The sequence below is a fragment of the Meleagris gallopavo genome, chromosome 12 (genome assembly GCF_905368555.1).
Source record: "Meleagris gallopavo chromosome 12, MGAL_WU_HG_1.1, whole genome shotgun sequence".
NCBI classification, from domain to species: Eukaryota; Metazoa; Chordata; class Aves; order Galliformes; family Phasianidae; genus Meleagris; species Meleagris gallopavo.
This window is the reverse complement of record NC_139415.1, coordinates 17,626,437-17,646,422: the sequence shown is the minus strand read 5'-3', so window position 1 is coordinate 17,646,422 and position 19,986 is coordinate 17,626,437. Positions and strand designations below refer to the sequence as shown.

Here is a 19,986-nt window from a genome sequence, read left to right as displayed (position 1 = left end):
GTGCGCTGGATCAAATCCTGAGCTTACATCCATGTGACAAGCCACGGCGTAGGGCTGTTTTTAAAAGTCACCAGTTTAAACAAAAACCAGCTGAAATGACGCCAAGAGCCTTATGTTAAGCTTTCTGGCTGTTTGCTTCCTTCAGTGTTTCCAAGCTTTGCTTTTCATAATGATAAATATCAAACAACAACCCTGGGAGTCACTGGGAGCTAGATTGGCAGGTCTCAGCCTCCATTTAACATGCAGATGATCAGTCTATGGCACATATGGCCGCTTGCTAGATCAGAGCTCGGTTCATTAACACAGAACTCAGAGAGCTCTGGGTGGATGTGGAGTAAGTGCATAATAACCCTGAGCACTGTGCCGTGAGCCAGGAAGTGAGCAATGTGCAGCACAGAACTGAATTTGCACATGTTCAAGAAACCAAATACTAGACTTTTTTTTTTTTTTTTTTTCAGAACCTTGAATTTTTCTTCCCAGTCTTCCAGTTCACAACAGTTAAGTAATCAGATTTCAATCAACTGCATATTTCCAGGCCAATTATTTGAGATTCTTTGTGACTTTAAAGCAGCTCCTGACCTTCATCTTTCAGACGACATGCAGAGCTTCCTTAAACGGTGCTAAGGATTGCACAGGAGCTCACTGACACCTACAGAACTCACCTCTTTGGCATTTTCTTACTTTTCACTTTATGAAGCAGATGAAAGAATAGCGATTTCTTTTTCCAGACTCCCGTGTTTGCTCTGTGATGTACCGTGAGGTGTCAATCCACCCAAACGTTTCTTTGAGCAGAGCAAGCTGTGTGAAACCTAATGAGTGCCGTTGTGTTCTTCAGGCATCCACTGTGACAATATGTGCACCCAGGGCCGCTGGGGACCCAACTGCTCCATCTCCTGTAGCTGTGAGAATGGTGGATCCTGCTCTCCGGAGGACGGCACCTGTGACTGTGCACCTGGCTACAGAGGACCCCTGTGCCAAAGAAGTAAGATTTCCCATGGATGTGCTGACAGAAGCAAAGCTGATAGAAATGTTATCTGTGGCACCAGACAAAGCCACGGGTTTCTGAGTGGCATGAGCTGATGACTTAGCCCAAAAACGCTTTTTGGCCAAGAAGACAAGGCTCTGCTGGGTAGAGTGTTGCCTTCTGTTTCTTCTGGCCTTCCACAGTACCAAGAGGACACATGTGGCCTAAAAGTATCACAGAACCATAGAATTGTAGAATCATTAAGGTTAGAAAAGACCAGTAAGATCAGCCAGTCCAGCCCATCACCACCATCACCATGCCCACTAAGCCATGTCCTTCAAAAAGGAGTGATAACTTTGCATGACAAATTTGGCAAGATGTGGGTAGAATCAAGTTTCTAGATATGTCACTAGAAGCTGTAGGATACCTGCTAAGCAGAGTCAGCTACAGCCCATCACATAATGACAAGTAGATGAGTGTTGGCTATCAAAATAACAAGGCGACGTTCTCTTGCATGCCAGAAAAAGAAACACGGCAGCCAGAAATATCTCTCGTCTGATGCTCTGCTGCTACATATTAAAATGTGTCAAGGAGATAAAAATCCTCTCATTTACTTTACCTGGAAAGCTGTATTTGCCCCTGAGGGACCCGTATTCACTGATCCAAACTGATGCAACCTTCTTCCTACGTAAACAAGAAATGGGTCTCTCTCCCTTTTTCCATCAGCCCTTGTTCTTCCCGTAAGATATGCTCATGCCCACTTCATATATCCCTCCTGATTTCACTGGTTACACTTGACACTAGCGCACACTCATCTCTAAAAATAATTTGTAGCTGACAGTTTTTATTTAAAGCCATTATAACAATGACCTCTAGCACTGCTGTAGTTAATAGCCTATAAGCATTTCCATTATAAACCCCAATTTCCAGGTGCTTCAGCATGTCTATATAACTGTAAAACCTCTTTCTAAGGCTGAAATGTGGTGCTCAGAGCTTCTGGGAATTGGGGAAGAAATTGTTTTACAAATTTGAAACCCTAAGAGTGCAAAACGTCCAGAAGTTAATAGTTTCTGGCCTTTCTGAGATGAAAAAAAAAAACCTGCTTAGTTTTATCAGCTTATGGCACACAGGCTACAAGAGGCAAACCACGTCCCCAGCTTGACACTCCCATAACCAGGCTGCTCTCTGAAGACATTTGCTGAAAACCTAATGGGCAGAAATTCTCCATTCCTCTGGGGTGACAGCAGAGGGCTTCTCTGGATGCTTGTGCTCTCTGTGTTGCTGAAAAGCCCCTCTGTGGATGCAGAGCCAGGGAGTTCAGCCAGCTTTTCTGCAGGATTCAAGTTCAAGACTACCTGCATCTCAGCTAAGTTTGCTTTCAGAATCATTCCCATTTCCCTCTTGGAAAGTGATTTAGAAACAGAATTTAGTACATGGCAGCACTGTAGACAATACCCCTCCGGGTAGTTCTGTCTGTGCAATCAGCATTGCAGGAGACACCAGGATGGTTTATCGGTCTTAGACCTGCAGAAATGTCTCCAGGAATGATCCAGGTTGTTTTATAGCAAGTGCATCATCAACAAACCTGTCAGCTGAGTTCCAGCTGGAAATGTGCAGCGGTGTAGGAACCTGACACCTGCTGTGAGCATACGGACCGAGAGGGAAATTCTCATTCAGTGAAAAAATAGAGCAAACGTGATACAGTAAGCACTGAGACAGAGCTACATGATGGAGAACCACAGGAGTGAGAAACATATGAAGTCACTTGTACTGCTAATGAAACTTCATGGAGGTTTTTGTTCTTATCTGTAGCAGTGAACATTTGGACAGTGGATGATTTTTTCAGTCTGCATGTGCTTACATGGAACAGTACGTGTTTGTAAGAGACATTGGGCCCCAGTCTTGCTGCTATCTTGTGGACAGCTTCTACAATAATTTCAATCCAAGTTCTAAGCGCATAGTTCATGACAAGTTTGCTCAGCTAACCAGTGTGATTACTGATGCAAATTAGGTGCTCTTGTATGCTGTTCCCATAATTACCATTTTAAATTCTGTTCATCACTGACAGATGCTCTTGCAATGGTATGTATAAACTGAATGTCCTACACGAGCACAGGTCTTGCACCTAATATGTTTAGAAATGAGCAATCAGCTTTTCATGTAGTCACTTAGAAGAAAGAATGTTGAGATTTTCCCAATACTCCTTTGACTTCTTAGCTTAATTTCCTAAGGAAAATGGTAAGGTGGATTTCTATGCTTTGCGTATGTGTGAGTGTTTCTCTTCCTGCCTATCTTAAAAGCTTTGGAAGATGTTTCCAGGTATTAACCATGTCTACCAATGGGAAAATGGGCATCAGATGTCTTATACTGCCATGTGTTGTGAACATCCTTAGCTGGAGATGGCCAGGGAGACTCAACATGAGATAATCCAGCAGGCTTCCTAAATTTATGCTGTTCGTGGAACTTTGTGTTTTTAGAAATGAAGAAATGTTATTCACTTGAGATCAAGACAGAGAGAATTCTAAAGCTCTCAGCAGTGAGAAACCTTCTGAAAACCTGAGACAGCCTGTTTTGTTTTATCTTCAGTTTGCCCCCCTGGCTTCTATGGACACCACTGCAGCCAGCCATGCCCTCAGTGCGTGCACAGCAGTGGTCCCTGTCACCACGTGTCCGGGCACTGCGACTGCTTGCCAGGATTCTTCGGCACCCTCTGCAACCAAGGTATGGAGCCTGAGACCCCCACACCCACCTTTCCTAAGTCTCTGTGTCTGTGACTCTGTAGCAAGACTGATCACAATGCGTCTGCCTTTTTTCCCTTGTTTCAGCAGTTCAGATCACAAGAAATTCTTTATTTCAGAGACAAAATGCAGATAGGTACTTAGTCACCCTTTTGTAAATCTGATGTGATCCTGCTTTCATAAATAAAACAGGTCTGCCGCTCCATGTTGAGATGAATATGGAATGAGACACCTGCTGTAAATACATCAGCCATCCAATGGTTTCATTTTCCTTTCTGCTAAGCCCATCACAGCCTAAATGTCGATGACACTTTCATATGCTCTTTCAGCAGGAGCTCTGTTTCTTGAGGTGGAGGCCAACTCAGGTACACCAACCCAAAGACAGAGTTAATGCCTCAGCAATATTAACACCTAGAGCATGACTGGGGGAACAGCTGAAATTACAACACCCAAACACAGGAGTAAGGAGACAGAAACATCAAGGGGCAGTGGAAAAGAGCTCATGTTCACAGGTTAAGAGTACCCTCTGCTCTCCCTGTGTCCATCACTGCACTCTTTGCCTCTAGAAGGCAGTCCACTTCTACCCAAAAGCTCCGTGTTCAGTCTTATCCTAAAACCGCTTCCAAAATCTTTATGGTGTTCTGCAGAGCCTGAGTTGCTGCATACCTCTGGGGGTATTTTCTGCCTGCAGATTTAAAAGAGATAATTCCTAGTGGCCGCTGCCCTTGTGAAGTCACCATCCCTGTAAAAATTGAACTGACACTTTCTAATGACCTGCTTTTGGGGAAGTTAGAAGTTGCAGACAGTACTTAGGCAAAGTCATTAAACAGATTAAATGTAACCATGTTTTCTTTTTCCTATGCCGTATAGTCAACTAAACATTATACCAATTTATTTATTAAAATGAACATATTTCAGTGAATTTGTCCATTTTATATGAAAAGTTAACCAGATTTCAAAGCGTAAGCGGGGCTAATTATCCTCTTAAGAAAATTCTATTTTATTTTTGCTCAGATGTTCAGCACTTCTGGTTTTACTTTGAAATGTTGATCTACCCGGCAAATTAATTTTAAAATATTCATGTCCTAATTAAAATCAATTTGTGTTGCAGTTTGTCATAATGAATTACCATGTAACTTTATTTTGTCGAAAGAAAAATGCTAATTAATGTTTTCCATTAGAAAAACGTGAAACAAAGATTTCACTTCTGAATTTCCATCCCCTTGTGCTGTCCCTTTTCTGGCAGCAGGGATGTGACTCCAGCAGCAGCAGCACGGAGCTTTGTAACCTCTGAAATTGCACAGGGTAACATGGTTGTACTACAGATTCAAAGCAGCACACAACCAAGCAGCTGTTTTATTAATATATTTCCCAATCATGTAGCAAGATGGATTGATAACAACGTTATCGCTGCTAGAACAATGTTATCGCTGCTAGAGCACAGCTGACATCCTACGGGGAATTGCAGTCCCACTTCAGAGCTTTTATTGCTAATTAACATCTCTGGCTGTGTCGTACAATCAGATTGGTCCTGAGGAAGGCAGTATTAGTCCTTACTCTGCAGCTTGGTTTAAAATCTTTGAAGCATTTTGAGAAGTGCTTGTATTTGGGTCTCACAACTTGGCAAGGGAGTCACTGTGTCAGTCCACGGCTGGGTTACTTAACCTAATGAGAGCAGCCCCTGGGGCAGGATGGGCTTTGTAATCCCTCTGTGTTGCCATCCTGGAGGACTTCATGCTATTTCGTAGGACAAGGGGTGCTCACGTGGTAGGAACCCCTCTGCTGGCTCTCGCTGTGCCAGGCTGAAGCATTTCTTTATCAAGTGTGACCTGTTGGCTTTGTCAGCATCAGTGTTTGGATCACAAATCTTTTCCTGATTCATTAGCATTCTGCACTGCAGTGTAAATCAGCTCCTACTTTAAGTAAGCCTTTTGAGAACTATTTTTCGTATGTATAAAAAATCCAGGCTTCCTATAAGTGATATTATCTATCTCCATCTTTGGAAATATTGCATTGAACTGCTCTGTATAGAGCACTGGAAGTGAATAATTGTGTGGCACATACGAAAACCTGACAGATCTTTTTAGTTTCTGCTCTTTCTGTGATATGAGGCCTTTTCTTTCCTTCTTTCTCTTTGTGTCCGTGTATTGTTCATTGTGTCTTCATATTGTGTTTGGTTTTATCTCTTTTCAGGTAGAGAACTGTTCTGTTTAGCACATCATTTGACAGCCAATTGTATCCATTCCTACAGATAAGTCTGCAGCTAGACCACGCACTGTTGTTTTCTGCACCATTCCTAGGGCTCTGCCTTAGTGAGAGTGGAAGGTGGCCTATTGTAAAAAAGCAAATGAGTCACAGCTCAGGATTTCAATCTACAGCTGATTTGCAGTCAGGGTAGATCGAGGTCACCTGCAGAGACTGCATATGAGCAAGAGAGAGAAGCTGAAGTGGTAAACTGGTTGCATAATTCAGGGAGTGCCTTAATGACTTTTTTGACATCGCTGTTGTTTGTAAGGATAGAAGTCCAGTTCCATCTGTTATGCTCTTTGCAGAGATGGACGGTGTGTTTTATCTTGTTGTGAAAGTACATCTGTTTTTGTCAGGGAACACAGCCAATGAGAGCAGTGAAATTAAACATTTCATTCATTGCTGAGCAGAGCTTTCCATCAACTTTAATGGTAAAGATTTCCAATAATTTGGTGGGAGGCTGAAGATATACCTGTCTGTTAGTTTTATGTCACTGTGCGTAGGCTGCAACACGACGATTCTGGAAGAAAAGCAGAGTTTCTTTTCTTCCAACTTCAGCAATTAGCTATGGGGACCGACGGCTTTGTTCTCCTCTTCCTCTCCCAATACCTGCTTCTTTCAACGTCCTTCCATAATGATAATCTTCTGACTGTACTAGATTCATTTTCCGGCAGGCAAATGGATTGCAAGATGACTTTTTCATATTGCTTTTATGCCTGGGAAATAAGCAAACGCAGTGGATGTGAATGCTTTCTTCTGTCTTTTCCTTATTTCCGTAAAAAATTTGCCCTCTTGTCTTCAGCAAATAAAAATGTCATAATTACTTTTCTCTCTAATTGCTAAATGTTGAATCCTGTGACTTCCTAATACTCATTATGAAGCCTTCATTAAACTCTTCTGTATTTCCAGTGTGTCCCAGTGGAAAATATGGGAAGAACTGTGCTGAGCTCTGCCAGTGCACCGAGAACGGGACGTGCAATCCCATCGATGGATCGTGCCAGTGTTTTCCAGGCTGGATAGGGAAGGACTGCTCCCAGAGTAAGCAAAGTGTTAATTCTCCATCTCTGCTCTGAATAACATGTTTTCCTGTTTAGTGTTTTCGGAAAGTTAAAGGCAGTTTCTAGGGAATTCCCTGAAGTATTACAGCAGCCAGTGCCTTACTCTCTTTATAGCTTATTTCTTTTAATTAATCTAAGTTAGCTTTGGCTTGAATTAGTTTATATGCATTTGGAATTTGCAGAAGCAGTCACTGGCTTCTATTACAGGAAAGAGAGGTCACAAGCTCTTATCAGAAAAGAAAGCTCCACGCTCCCTTTTAATTTCTAACTGGATTCCCTTTTATTTATTTTTTGAAATCATTTTCTTTCAGTTATTAGAAATTATTAACCAGTAAATGTTTTCATGTATCGAGCCCACAGAATTGAGAAATTAGGCAACTGAAATGTTTCTATTAAATGTAATTTAATTGTAAAAGTCAATGTGGGCTTGGTGGGATGGAGGATTTTCTTCTCAAAAATTGCCCAGGTGGAAGATTGGCATTTGTTGATCCCAAAGTGTCATTTCCTGAGAGCATCCCTTAATTGAAGATAGATCACAGAGGGAAGCAATATCCTATCATTCAGAAATGTTACTTCATATTCAGGATACAACTAGCATATTAGACAGCATTCCAGAGTAAAATATATTAAACTTCAAGTGATAAAGTGGGATTTGGATAAAAACAGACGGCTGTAATTTTACTTTTATTGTGTGTCTTCCACGAGCAGAATATTGCTGTCACTCAAAAGAAAAAGAAAAAAAAAAAAGGAAAAAAAAAAAAGACAGAAAGCTGCACAGATTCCTCATTATGTTTAGCCATGTAATTGAGAAATGACTGTTAGTTTCTGTTAACCTTGAGAAAGGATGAGATTTCTCCCTTAGGGAGGAAGGCCAGTTGAGTAGCAACAACTGCCAGTTTAGAGTCAGGAGGATGCAGGGATGGCTGCTTGGTGTTCTGGACTGGCAGAGCAGGAGCCTGGCTCTTTTCTCAGTTACCTTCCTGCAAAGAAAGGATAAACCTCCTGGCGCAGAGCTGACCTCACACCCGGCTCCTGGGGTCCTGGCCTGCAGCTCCGGGTCTGGCGCTGAGCTGTCAGCGATCCTCCCTCGCAGCAGCTAACCTGGGATGACCGAGAGATGGAGCCACAAAGGAGATAATTTTAGCTCTGGCTCCAGAGCCAGTTCTGGAGACACACACAGACCCGCGGCTCTAACTTACAAAGCCTTTTCAAAAGTATTTCTGGTTGCTTATAGCACGAACGCTTTAGGCCAAGTCCTGCTCAGCTGTACATTGTGTGAGTTCAGGGACCTTTTGTTTGATTTACGTCATGGCAGGTTTTTTGCTATTCATTCTGGCTTTGGCTGTGTGTGTCCTGTGCCAGAAACTTGCATTTATCGTCAGAATTGCAGCCAATGGCATGCGTGGAAATAGGCACCGTTTCTCTACTTTCAGGTTTCCTGGGAACCATGCCTTATTAATTCACGCCTTTAATAGGCAGCAATGGAAAGTGCTTTTTAAAGCAAAAATATAGTTGTTATATTGAAGGGTTATCATCATTCTGGATCTTTTAGTCTGGCACTAATGACTGTAACTTACTGCATTCAGTTTCGGAGGGAGGCTTACAATAACTTTTGAAAATGTATTAATATTGTACTTGTAGAAATATGTAACAGACCTGGAGGTTTTAATTTAATATTGGCCCCATCAACAAAAGCAATCTGATTTTGTGGATGGGAATTCATACTGAAAGAAGTTTTCTTTACATTTTTACATAATTTGAGCAGTGCTCCGCGCTTCAAATGAATGTGGTAATTTTAGCAGTTGATTGCATAGCAGAAGTAAACCACGAATAGCTGTGCTTTATTATGCAAGAATTTCTGAATATCAAAAAGAAAATTAAATTACCTCCATATCTTATAAACCCTGTCTGAATTGTCTTCAGAAATAGTGCCAGTGAGGCAGGGAGCACTGCTGGAGCGCTCAGCCCCATTGCGGGGTTACTCTGTGCTCAGAGAGCAGACCCACATGGAGAAGAAATGCAGGGTTTGGCAGTGTGGGTGAGGTTGTAGGTTTGCATTCTGGGTTTGCAGAGCAGTTGTTGGCATGGGAGAACTGGTCGTGGTGAGGGAATAGCTGCAGTGATGCCAAGTACCACGATGCGACGTTCTGCCTTTGCTGCTGTCCTGCAGGCTCTCCTCACCATTGTTCCCCACAGCACTAAAGCCATATCACTGCTGATAAATGTTTCTTATTTTCATAGCTTGCCCCCCAGGTTTTTGGGGCACAGATTGCTTTCATTCATGCAACTGCCACAACGGAGCAATGTGCAGCCCTTACGATGGAGAATGCAGATGTACTCATGGCTGGACTGGGCTCTACTGCACGCAGCGTAAGCCTTTCAGATGTGCTGTTTTGTCAAGGAATCTGTCAAAGTGTGTGCTGCTACCTCGTGTCTCTTCCAAGTATTGCACTCTTGCTGCTATACCACCTGCTTCATGCTAGTGGATAACTTTGTGTCACTACAAGGAAAGTGTCCTGAAGCTTCTCAAGGTTTTTTATGCCCTTGGCATGCTAAAAAATGAGGGTCCGACCGTTTAGGCTATTGATTCATTGTCAGAATCTGTACAGTCCTTCTCCCTGTTTCGTAAAGCCCTGGAATACATTGTCTGCTTTAGGAAAATGTTTCAGATTTCTCATCTCACCAGCACAAAATTATCAGCTCTGCACAAAAGAGGAGATCACATTCTGGTGAGCCTTCTAAGAGGGCTCTTCCACTTGCAAGTAACCAACTGATCTCTGGCCTCTTACAGAGTTTCTTTCCAGCTGTCTTCTTTCACTCCTTGAAAATGTAGTTTGTGTGGATGCGTGAAGTTTTTATTCCTCTTAAGTGCTTAAAAGGCAGTTCTGTAAGGCAGGAGAAATGCTACTGCGAGAAAATTGGCTGCCATGGTAGCTCTGCATTTAGATTATCAAATACATGTTATTAGATATACAGAGGCTGAAAATCCATAGATTTATAGGCTCATTTATTTCATGCTGTTAACACATTTGAGTTTGCATTTCAGTTCATTTCTTCATCTTTCCTTACTCTTCTTCCTGAAAGGTTGCCCAGCTGCTTTCTATGGAAAAAACTGTGCCAACGTCTGTCAGTGTCAGAACGGAGCAGACTGTGACCACGTCACTGGGCAGTGCACGTGCAGGACTGGATTCACAGGCAAACAGTGTGAGCAAAGTAAGTAACAGCATGACTTCATTTTCCCATTTCTTGTGGGGAAGAGTTCAGAATCTTTGGCAAAAATGGGCTGTGGACTGAGGTGCACATGTCTGTCAGCCTCAATTCAGGCACCTTGCATCGTCTGTAGGGAAAGGAAGGCATCTCTGAAAAGCCAGCCGGTCTGTTTTAGGGCAGTAAAGTACAGTGAATCCACTGCAGATTGGGCCTTTCCTTTCCCAGCATGAAGTTGGGTGGGATCAAAGCCTGTCTCACAGCCAGCACTGAGTGGAGGCAGCCTTCCCAAACCACTTTACGTTACTGTACGTTACTGATAGGAACCCCAAACTGCATCATGCCTTACTAACACCATTGAGCACAACAGCATTGGGTTTCCCCAGGCATGAAAGAAGACAGAAGAGTTCAAAAAGAGTCATTCCACTCTCTGACTTCCAAGGAATGTTGAGGTTTCTGTGACAAAGTTGTTACACTGTAGATGTGGACCAAATAAAGATTCATCTGTATATTGAAAACAGATCAAGGAAACAAAAGCTGCTTGTCATTTTTGGAAGGATTGCAGTTAACTTGAGTAGAGAGCAAATGTTTAACAATGAACTTCAATTACCTTGCAAGAGTACTTGCATATCTTACAGTAATTGTTGTCAGCGTCTCGCTGGCACATTTAGCACACTGTGCCAAATGGCTTCTTTTAAGGACAAAGATTTAGGACTGTGGAAACTGTATATGCTGCAGTTGAAAAATTACTTGTTTGTCCAGTATAGTAAATCAAAAGAAAATTTTCACGCACTTACTTGGATTCTAAATACAGGATGAAATCTATCTCACCTTACCAGGGCATTAATTCCACAGATATATTTTTTTTCTTCCTTTTTTTGGCAGTAGGTAATGCAATTAAACATTCCTGCTAACTTTGCAAGTCAAAGGCCTACCTCAGAGCTTCCCTGCAGCTTACTGCGCAGATCTTTATGAGTGCATTAGGACATATAACTCAATTCATGAACATCTTTTCCATTTGCACATACTTAACATTCATCCAAGTGTGTGTCTCAGGATCAAATCTGCATGCTCGTGGGGATTACGGACGGCACCGCTGTAATTCTGTGAGCAGCCAACTTACTGTGAATTCGTGTGCACCTTTACCCATGAATAAATAGGGAAGTATGAAGTTTCATAGTAGAACTGAATCACAGCAGAAGGTTTTATGCAAGAAACAACATTGCTAATTTGACCTTTCTACAAAGCTTGAGATTTTGTTTTCTGTCTAAACTACTAATGCATTCAGTTATTTACTTTTCTACTATTTAAAAGTATTAAGTATAATATGTCTGTATTAAGACTCCTTCCTTCTCAGAATCCCTGGATGGGCAGTTGCACCACGCTACAGATGAAATGCCAAAGTGCAAACATCATTTCTGTGGTGCAGTCCAAAAATTTAGGCTATGCTCATTAAAAAGATACAGGCTAATGTTCATCACTTCATATTAACGTTTGGTAACTGGAATTTGCTTACAGACTGGCACTGGGAAGGTATTGTCACCCTGTGCAAAATGTGGCAGTGACACTCAAGAAGCCACATGTTCTCCCAGATCATAGCAAGTGTGCACGCATTCTGTAATGCCTTCCCTACAGAAATAACAAGGATATGACAGAAGTTGTTTCTTTCAATTTGTTATTGAATGTTGCCTCGAGAAATTTAGTAAGCTGTCTACAGAGTTATATAATAGCCCATCATAGTAATTTTATGAATAAATTTCTCAGTTGGACATTCAATCATTTTGTCTCTGATAGAGATACAGAAAGAGGATAGAAATTCCTTCCATGTTAAGAATCCTAATGCAGAAACAGAGCAAATCAAATCATTCAGATGCTCAGTTCTGTAAGTCCATCTCCAATGTGATATTAGTCTTCTAGCACTATTGGGGATAAATATGAAAGTATGCAGAATTTGTTTGGTAAAAGTCTGCTGTGTTCATGTGAAAGTACATTAAAACTTCTATTTGCAGTCCCCCCAGGAAAAGAATGTGCATATGCTATGCTCTTTCAAGATATTTTCTATAGCTTCTGAGATCATGCCCTGTTAAATTCCATACACCTGTAATATATATCAAGGCTTTTCAAGTGTGCGTGTGTTGTTGGTTTCATCCTTGAGAAGTCTTGTGTGGCTTTTCCTGAAGGAAAGTTACAGCTTAATACATTATACCACAAATTGTACACTACATACATTTGTCTCTTGCTCCAAGTAGCAATGCAACCTTGGGGAGTTATCCTAGTGAGACAAGTGTGATTTTCTGCTGAATTTCCATGGCGAGGATCTCACCTTCTTCCTCCAGAAAGTCAGGATTCTTTCCAATCTTTTCTTTGGCTTCCCAGAGTGCTCACCAGGAACATTTGGTTATGGTTGCAAACAACTCTGTGAGTGCATGAATAATGCTACATGTGACCATGTCACAGGTACTTGCTACTGCAGTCCGGGCTTCAAAGGAATCAGATGTGATCAAGGTACAGTGAAATTCTATCTGTAAAATCTCTCTCTCCCTCTGTCCCTCTTTGTTTTGTTTTTGTTAACAGTGATGTACTTAAAAATCTCAGAAATGAATTGCGCGATTCAATTTACAGTGTGTTATGAATTACTTTTAACAGCGGCTCTTATGATGGAAGAATTAAACCCCTATACTAAAATTAGTCCAGCTCTTGGATCAGAGAGGCACTCAGTGGGAGCAATCATTGGAATTATTATTCTCCTTCTAATTATTATGGTCTTGCTGGCACTGTTTGTGTGGTATCGACGGAAACAGAAGGAGAAGGGCCATGACATGCCAAGTGTATCTTACACTCCAGCCATGAGGATGACTAATACAGATTACTCACTTTCTGGTAAGGGTCTTTTTATGTTAATCAAATACTGACTCGTATTCCTGTATGTTGGGGAAATCAAGCTCCTGTGATGTATAACATGCTACTGAGTGTCAAAAATAATGATGCTTCTATTCTTGCTCTGAATACCGTGATCACTTAGCAGAGACAGGAAAGCAAATACAACATAAATTGACTGAAGCTGCTTCATGTATGAAAGATTACTTACAAGACAGTGGATAGACCTAGATGTGAAATATGCTGTGTGGAATATATAAAGTCCTATTTTTCCTCTGTGAAACCTTAAGATGAGTTTTTGGTGAGGAATGGAGTTGATTGGATTAGTATTAAGGTTTTACTTTTGTCTGTGTTGCTGTTTCTGATTTGAGCCCTGCTATCTGTTGTCCCTTCTGGGTGCAGACCAACCCCTGTTGTTGAGACAGCTGGTGTCAATTTTCTTCCCGGGAGCTGATAAAAGCAGCAGCGAGGAAGGGGGAGGCTCTTTAAGTTCAAAAAAAAAAGGTTGAACTGATTTATTTCTTGCTTTTTTCCATCTTCTGTTTCTGGTCTGGAGATCTTAACAGATTGGCTAAACTTCACTGCTGTCATTCTTCATTCCTCAGTGGCCAATCTCAGGTAGGACACCAGGTGGGAGGTGGTTTTGCTTCCTTCCTGCTTCCTCCAACCTGTCTCCAGCAAGGATCTGCTCAGGATTTGCTATCCTCTGTCTGCTCTCTGCTGCACCTCCCTTTGGATGGCTGCAAGAATTGTGTGTCCTAGTAAATACCAGCTTCTGAAACAGGCAGAAGTTGACCCAGCACCTCTGCTTTCTCAGCTCTGCATTGCCTTTTTCTTCCTGCTTTATAGCCAGGATGCACAAGGCTCTTGCCCCTGGTTTGCCCCCTGTGCTGTCCTGCAGTGGCATGGTTGCATCCTGCACCTCTCTGCCCTGGGTGCACCTGGAAGGAGGTTCTCCCACCAAGCAGATGTTACTGTCTGCCAAACACTGCTGCCTAAACTCATTTTTAAATCACTCGGGCTTATACTGGAACATTCCTTCTTCTCACAGCTACAAGATGAGAGAGAGAAAAAAGATCAGCCTTGGACCTCCTCTCATTGCCTTATTTTTGAATGTTAGCTTTGCAGGCTCTTGCTTAAGCTGCCCATTTGGGTAAGAAATTTATGGAAACAATGCCAAAGAGGGCTCATCTGATCCTTAGCTGGTTGCCAGCATGATTTGGCCTGAAATTTGTCATTTCTACATCGTTTGAAGAGCCAGACCATGAACTTGCAAAAGAGAACTGTGGCACATCTCAGCAACAGCAGGGCTCCGAGTTCCAAGAGAGCAGATCACAGCTGCTGGCACGGAAAATTGTTCTGAACTTTTCAGCCATCCATTTCGTTCACATTGACACTTTATCCATTTATTTACAAAGCCTGTCCCACATAATTTATTTGTGAGCTCTTCTAGTCAGTGGATGTGTAACCCGGCGTGTTGAAGAGGCACAACTTAGAAATTTGCAAATAAGGCGTATTGCTGAGGTTGGGAGTTCCTGACTGCAGTCATTGAGCTTCTCCTTCCAGACAGTGTTGTTTTTTCTCCATATTTTACCATGAATGGAGATTTCCCAATCGATCTGATGGCATCCCAGTCTCATGCTCTGCAAGAAGTCTGAAGAAAGGCAATGCTGTGAAAGGAAGTTCTCACCCTTCAGATTGAAGATAGACAGATGACTTTCCTCCTCAGCTACAAAGTCTTTACATTTGAAGATGCTGGTAGCCCAGCACAACCCTTGCTGGTTACGCCTCTGTAGGCACCATACCTCCTGTATGATGTCCTTCACATTCCTTTCAGGTGTTCCTGCTGTCACACGACACTTAAGCAAAGAACACTTTGGGGATGGATGAGTTCCTGGATACATCACAAATGTCTGAAGGATCGCATCCTGCAGCTCCACTGAACCTGGGATCTCTTCTGGGCTCTGGGCATGGCACTGCATTTAATTCTTGCTCTTGTGGCATTGCTGCTCTGTATCAGCTCAGTTTGTAAAAGTGCTGAAGTGCCAGGTTCTCTAGAAGGAGATGGTCCTGTTTCCATCGTGTTCATCTCATTCAGTGATGGGTGTGCTGGGGCTGGGCCTTTCCATTTGTCTTTGTGCAATCTATAGCTACATGCAATAGAAACTTTGTCTCTCAGGAAGCTGCAGCTGAGCAGTGAACCATCCATTCCTGCCTTCCCCAGGGCAAACTGCTGTTTCTTGCAGAGGAAGACTGAGAAGTTAGAAGCCATGCTGCATCTTCATCTCATTGTAACATGTCTACAGATATCAGCATTGTTTCTAGTTTTCATCTTTCAGGAGGAGATTTCCGGATTCTGCACAAACTCCTTGCCAAATTCTGATGCTGCTCCAGTGGCTCTACATAAATTCCTACCCATCGGGCACCTTCCCAGCTTTGGCCTTGCCAGTGCTGTTTTCAGCCTTTCACTTCCATTGAGCAGAAAATTGGATGAAAACTGAGACAAAATCACAGATAAAAAATAGAGACTGTAGAACGGCTGGATGGCAAGAACAACACGTGTGGGCATGCACTTGCATTTGTGCATTGCAGAGGACGCTGAAGGAGAGTAGCAGCATTGCATGGACACATCAGAGATTTCTGCATGGAGTCTCATGTGTGGATTAGGGACAGAATGAACACTCTGCAGATACACTCATGCAGTGAATATAATCTTTTGCCAAACCTATGGACTTTGGCAGGAATTCCTCCTGAGCAGTGATTGCAGAATCCAGCCCCACATGGGTCTGTGGTTACCCTGACCCACCATTGCTGTTGTGTGGGTGGTGGTGTCATTGGCATAGAGAATCATACGTGCAGATCAGTAGCTCCTGGAGGCTGTATTCAATAACTTGTGTCTGCAGGATGTTTTGGATCTTTGTGTCTTTAGCTCTTCAGATGCTGATAATGCGTGCATATATGTGAGGGAGATTATAGGAAAGGAAAACCCCTGGGCAGCCCTCTGACCGTTCAGTATTTGGGGATGAAGGGTGTGACAGCAGAACACACTTAACAGCTACTGGTGGGAAGGAGAACCACCCATGTTGGGAAGCTGACCCACAGCACACGGATCTATGAGCAGGCTGTCCCCAATAAGCCTGAATGCAAAACAGTGCTCCCAGCATGGGAATGATATATTGCATCCAACAGAGGATTTTAAAGCATGGATTGTTAACTCAAGGACATAGGGACAGAAGGGAGAATGATGCAGTGGAGCTGGAGAGCAGCAGAGATTTCTTCTCAGGACTTGCACAGAGATGTGATTATGGGCTGAAGTGATGGTGAAGGTCTTCTCAGAGTCAGTCTTCTCAGCCCCTTTATGATAGGGGCGATTCCTATGCTGAGAGCCAAAAACTGAGCAAAGCTCAATACAAATACAGCATCCTGAGCCTTCAGCTGCACCACCGACACTCAGTGAGTGGAGAAGATCCACACAAAGAACCCAACTGAGAGGAAGAAGAAAGCAATGCCAGTTTGCAGCTCGAGCTCTCCGTTCTATTTACTGCAGAGTGCTCACTCCCCGTTTCCATGCCCCCCTGTCCTCCCACTGCAGGATGTGGATCATTGCTCTCTGTGTCACCGCACAGCCGTGGCTCACAGTCCTTCAAGGGATGGAGCATTCTGGCTCCCATCCAGATCTTTGTGCCTTGCCTTCCAGCACTGCACAGCCGGGGCTCACAGTGGGACTGTGCCTCCATGGGGCCCTGCACAGGACGGATCTCTCCATGCTAACATTGACATAACCTTTGGGGCTGTTTTTATTTTGTTTTAATTCAAATTGTTCTTTTTTTTTTATATTATTTTTTTAATTTTTATTTTTAGCCATTTAAGTCTATGCACTATTCAGAGTAGAATGAAATTCTCATCTTTGGAAAGAGGCTTTTTCTTTTTTTTTTTTCTTTTTTTTTTTTTTTTTTTTTTTTGTACTGGGATAGCATTAGATTTGAATTTGATGTATTTTCAGGCAGCGGTCGTAAGAGCTTCATGAATAAATGTGTAGAAAATGGACTGTGCTATCAAGGTAAATCAACCTGTGTGGGTACTTAAGTATCAGCCAAATGGAACTGTGTAGAAGGAGTAATTCTGAGTATATGGGGCTGCATGCAATGAAGGAAGACAAGATTTCTGGTGATGCAGACTTGTGTACGAGCTCAGATTCATTAATTCAGCACAGTGCTAAGTAGCAGGCAGTCTGGGAGACTTTTCCTTCAGCTCATTTCGGGTGCACAAGCCCTACGGCCTGATAAGCTGGGTGTGAACTTGTAAGGCGTCAGCTGCCTCAGCAGCATCAGTGTGCACCTCTTATCTGGCAGCAGAGCAGCGAGCCAGACCTCCTTCTCTTCGGGCTGATCCTTGCAGCTGAGAGAGGGCGCAGCAGATAAGGGAAGGGGAAGGCAGCGCTGAGAGCTCGGGCACAAACGCTCACCTGCAGAGCAGAAAAACGTGGGTTGGAGCTGTGCTCCCCAGTGAGCAGTCAGCACCTCGTGTGGGCAGGCTGAAGGCTGCGTGAGCAGCTGTCTTTGGGTCCCAGACCCAGCCCTCATTTGCAGACCCCCAGCAGCAGCTGTTTGTGTGTAACTCTATTGCAAATATCACGGAGTTCTAGCTGGGGGAGGTGGCAGAGCCCTGGCAGGCTGTCTCATCTCCCCAGCTGCTGCGCTGGGCAGAAAGTTATCGGTGGCAAGCTGAAAGAATCTGCATGAAAATGCTTGAGTCCTGGAAGCATGTGCTGATCTGAGAGCCTTTGCTGGCAATATCCTCAGAACACAACCAGGACCAAGAGGTTTTGCAGTGACCTCAAAAATCACACTGCATGTTCCAGCAGAAAGATGCTGGGTCAGATTTGCACACACACGTGCAGGTCCCTCCCCTGGCTTTGCGCCACTGCACTTCTGTAATAGACACCCTGCAGCTAAAACCTCTTATTTGCAATGGGATATTTCGCAGTAAATTAAGCTAAATCGAGTTCTCCACCAGATGTCAGCAAAGCGAAGTGCACGGCCACAGCAATGCAGATACAGAACGAGAGGAGCAGAGGGCAGAGGAGGCGGCTCCTGCAGGCACTGCCCTTCCCCACCAGTTCCACGGGCAGCCGCCCTGTGTGTCTGCACGCCTTTCTGTGACCTCCCTTCTGCCACTGAAGCCCTGCTCGTTAAAACTAACCCACGTATTTACTTCTTACAGGGCGTGGTGATTGATGTGGTTTTGAGTTGCTTGGATTTTTCACTCTTTCTTCTGGTGCAGCTTTGAAATATGTGTCTGTTTGTTGTCATGCTGAAGCCAGCCTGGCAGTGATGCTTTCCTTAGAACCACCTGTGAAGATATGATGTGTTTCCTGGTAAACTGTTTTGTTTGGTAAACGCGTTGCTGAGTTGAAGAAAGGAAATGGCTGAGGAGGTCTGTGTGTAACGGCGTAGCTGCCTGACTTTTTCTCTTTTTCTCTGTGCCTTTGCACAACAAGCTACAGAAAGTGCTTTTGACTTCTTGGTACAGCTATAGCACCTTGATTTATAACATCCTGGAACAAAAAGTTCTGCTTCATAGCTGAAAGAGTTATTATCACCCCTTATACATGGCTCCTACATGTGCTTAAACCAGGGAAGAAGCTGCTGTAAACTAAACACCCATTTGCTGAGCTTTGCATTTCTTCCCTTCCCCCCAGCACAGGTGGGTTGTCAGGAATTTTTATTTCTTTCTTTAAGTTCTTCAAAAGGACAGCGCTGTGCCAGATAATTATGTTGCTTTTTTATCTTGTACTTGATGCTAATACTCAAACGCTTCCCCCCAAGATGTGCAGAACACGTTTCACCTGGAGATGCCACACAGCACACAGCACTGACACAGCGCTCATCGGGTTTCTCAACTTCATTGTCTCTCGTGTGTTTTCAGTTTCTGAAGAATTGTTACAGCGTCCAAAGTATTTGTGATGATTGTTTTCTTCCCAGATGTATCTCAAGGTAGCAGCAGTGTGCATTGCTTTTCCAACCCAAGCTACCACACTCTCTCGTGCGGTGTGACTTCACGCTTCTTTCCCCGTAGTCTGGATGGGAGCAGCTCCAGTAAGGTAGATATGATCCCACCCCACTGCAGCACTGTTCTTATCAGTTCAAGGAAATAAAGCAAAGCAATGCCTGCTGGATTCTGACGTGGTGGCTCTGATGGACACAGCAGGGTCTGCCTTCCCTGTGTGTGTCTGTGTAATCTCTGTGCCCTCTGATGGGAGCGTCAGCCCGTGGTCAATAAGCCTTGCTGCCTAAGCAACTATAGGCTATGTTTGCATATCAGGAAAGATAAAGAACCAGATAATTGTGATTCTTCATTAATATAATGAAAGTAAATCAATGAAGCATTAAGTCAGGAGTCTAACTTGGCTAAATCGTCGTTTCCCGAATCAGCAGACACACGGATTTGTTGTTGGCACAAAGAGACATACAGGAAGGTGCTGGGGGTGAGCACTGTTTTCATCCAGGGTGCTCAGAGCTGTGCTGTCCCTTCATGCTCTCAGCAGAGCTCTTCGGATTGGAAATCTCAGACATCTAGGAGGACATCACTGTGTGTGCAATTGATTCCCTGGGACCACTCATGGACTTCAGCAATAGACTGAGATTTGGTAAATAATAAGGCTCTTCCACTGGACATTTAATAAGCCAAGGTGAGGCAAAGGATAGGGAGCAGGGAAAAGAAAGAAATGCAGTTGATTTCATTAAGGCAGCCAGCTTTAAAAATGATGGTGCTTGCTGGCTGCATTGGCTTCATCCAAATGTAGCTGTGGTCACTGGGAAGCCATGAGAACAAAACTGGTGCCAAAAAGACAGCCTGTAATGAAACAGGGCATGCAAAAATATTTCCACTTGTG

At 43.4% G+C, this 19,986-nt stretch overlaps 1 protein-coding gene across 4 annotated transcripts in view; it reads left to right on the top strand.

The window, feature by feature from the left end:
- MEGF11 (multiple EGF like domains 11) overlaps positions 1-19,986 on the top strand; it is a 256,450-nt gene that overhangs the window by 217,916 nt on the left and 18,548 nt on the right. For 2 of the 4 annotated variants that reach the window (XM_085233527.1, XM_085233526.1), the window contains exons 15-21: positions 836-982; positions 3,551-3,685; positions 6,859-6,987; positions 9,249-9,377; positions 10,092-10,220; positions 12,591-12,719; positions 12,861-13,094. In XM_085233527.1, coding sequence (XP_085089653.1) covers positions 836-982; positions 3,551-3,685; positions 6,859-6,987; positions 9,249-9,377; positions 10,092-10,220; positions 12,591-12,719; positions 12,861-13,094 — 1,032 coding nt within the window. Of the gene's footprint in view, positions 1-835; positions 983-3,550; positions 3,686-6,858; positions 6,988-9,248; positions 9,378-10,091; positions 10,221-12,590; positions 12,720-12,860; positions 13,095-19,075; positions 19,195-19,986 lie in introns of all 4 variants that reach the window. The other 2 variants (XM_085233529.1, XM_085233528.1) reach the window with 2 other exon arrangements.